Source organism: Gymnogyps californianus, chromosome 26, assembly GCF_018139145.2.
Source record: "Gymnogyps californianus isolate 813 chromosome 26, ASM1813914v2, whole genome shotgun sequence".
In the NCBI taxonomy this organism is placed as follows: domain Eukaryota; kingdom Metazoa; phylum Chordata; class Aves; order Accipitriformes; family Cathartidae; genus Gymnogyps; species Gymnogyps californianus.
In genome coordinates, this window is record NC_059496.1 from 84,294 (window position 1) to 86,766 (window position 2,473).

Genomic DNA, 2,473 nt, shown 5'->3' on the forward strand with positions numbered 1-2,473 from the left:
AGCAGCATACAGTGAAGAGAAAGTGCAATCAGAGAGCAGAACACCTTAGCCAAGCAGCACCTCCTGACCCTGCCCACCTTCCCCTTTAAGCAGGGTGTATGCTGCAGCCAGAGAAACCGTTGCAAAACTGCGGCTTCTGGCAACTTATTCCTGAAATGCACGAGTTTTCTTTTGGAGAACTGGAATACTGGGATGGATTCCCCAGCGCTCAAAACTCAGTAGTGTCCATTTCAACCATGGGCTTAAAAGTATACATCATATGCTGTAATTTGAAGAACTCAGTCCATAAAAATCATGATTAAACAACAAACAATAGACAAGCCAAAAAGGGGGGCAAAAAAGGAAGAAACCATACACACAGGGAGTCCAATGGCTAACCAATTCCTATCAAAATGTCCATCGCAAGTGAGTGGTGTATCGTGAGAGATCCACTGTTTACATTTCCAATACTATAAACAGTATCCTGTTTTTCATAACATGACATGCAGCATCCAAACCACGGAAATGTAGAAAAGGCACAGGCAAGGAGAAACACATCTTCATAGCATTACATTCAATAGCTGTTTAACGGTGAGCCTTCTTTTAGAGCTGTCCAACAATGCTGACTAATCCAAGTGACCTGTTTAATCAGACTTAATTGTCAAAAGGATTAACAATATCTAAGCAAAACAAGGCATGTATACATTAAAGAAAACAGCATGGAACTGTACTGCTTGTGAACTGTTTACAAAAACATACAAGCTGTTGGATGGCACAAAGTATATAGTGCTAATAGAATCTCTTTAAGATAAGTGCTTAACATAAACTGTCCATCTCTACCTGTAACAAAGAATATCTTAGGGGATTAAAAAACCCATTCCTTATGAAAAATAATGCTCTGAGCAAGAGGAGAATGGCTGACAGGCTCCCAAAACTGGTGACTGATTACGAGTCAAAGCAGAGTAAGCTGCTGCTCTTGCACCCTTCACTACACGGGGAGCATCCTGCCTGTTTAGCTGGTATTGAGGCAACTGGTCACAGCAAACTATCCAGGGGTGACTAAGGACTTGGGCTGCAGTCAGTCTTTGATGTGGGTTAACATGAAGCATTTTTGAAAGAAGGTCTTTAGCTGTATCTGAAACGGTATTCCAATAACCACCGCTGAGAGACAAATTTCCGCTACCTATTCGGGCCAAAATCTCCTCTGGGGTATCATCAGGACCAGTTACAAAAGGAGGGTAGCCAGCAAGCATGGTATAAAGTAGAACACCAAGGCTCCATATGTCCCATGCAGCATCGTAACCTTGCCCCTGTAAAACCTCTGGTGCAGCAAAACTTGCTGTGTAACATGGACTCCTCAGAAGGCCATTTTCTACTCGTAGTTGTTTTGCAAGGCCAAATTCACAAAGTCGAATGGATTCTGGATTACCAGATTCATCAACATAAAGAATATTGCTAGGCTTCAGCTCTCCATGAACAACCCCTTGCGCATGGAGGTACTCAACCGTTCTTGTTATTGTGAACAGAACGGCACTAGCTTCTCGTTCCGAGAAAAAAATTTGTCTATGAATTTTATCCAGCAGTTGCCCTCCTTTTGTAAGTTCTGTTACTATGTATGCGTATTTTCCATCATCATGCACATCTTTTAGGGTAATAATATTTGGATGGTGGCCATAGCGCAGTAGGATTTCAATCTCCTTTCTTGGATCTCTTCTACTCTTGTCTATAATCTTTACAGCATATTCCCTGTTTAAAGCTTTATGAATACATCTCTTATAGACAGAGTAAGACCCAACTCTGATATCTTCCTTCACTTCGTATCTATCAGTAAACTGAATGCTGTTCCTGTGCAACTGCTGGACAACGGAATGCACTCCAACTGTCTGCACTGCCTGGCTTTCGTCATTTGATGCAATAGCTACAGAACTAAATCCCCGAACAAGTTGATGCGCATTAGCACTAGGTGGGAGACCAGGCAAATCTTCTGGAGTTTTTGCTGTAAACTCAGGGTCAAAATAAAACGTATCTTCAGGTCTGCCAGTTGCAGGTTTAAAAGGGGGATCAATTTCTCTCCTGTACAATCTATTCCAATCTATTTTGGAAAAGAATGCATGCCTCTTAATTTCTTCAACTCCATCTAGGCCTGCTCCTAATCTGTTTGCTGGGTTTCTTTTGAAGAGCACTCGCAGAAGACTCATCAAGAAGGATGTTTTCTGGTTTTAGGTCCTGGTATATTATTCCACCACTATGTACATGGTCTAAAGCAAGTGCTAATTCTGCCAGGTAAAATTTAACATCGTCTTCTGTGAACATCACCCTACGTTCTCCACATGCTCCAATTGCCTTTATTAAATTTTTTAGGGCTGTTTGGCAATGGGCTCTGTCTCTGGCCATATTATAGTTCCCGTTCGGATTTAGCGTCGGCCACGGATTTCTCCCTCCTCCCACCTGTCGTGCTAATTCCGCATCCTTAGTTAATACCTTCTCTCTTTCA

General features: G+C 42.1%; 1 protein-coding gene across 1 annotated transcript; it reads right to left on the reverse strand.

Annotated features, from left to right (window-relative positions):
* Nucleotides 1-860: 860 nt before the first annotated feature.
* LOC127025935 (ribosomal protein S6 kinase alpha-3-like) lies at nucleotides 861-2,177 on the reverse strand. Its single transcript, XM_050911092.1, has one exon. The coding sequence runs from the start codon at nucleotides 2,175-2,177 to the stop codon at nucleotides 861-863; it is 1,317 nt and encodes a 438-aa protein (XP_050767049.1).
* Nucleotides 2,178-2,473: the final 296 nt, after the last annotated feature.

Coding starts and splice junctions, on each gene's coding strand:
- LOC127025935 (XM_050911092.1), bottom strand. CDS start 2,177: ATGAGTCTTCTGCGAGTGCTCTTCAAAAGAAACCCAGCAAACAGATTA.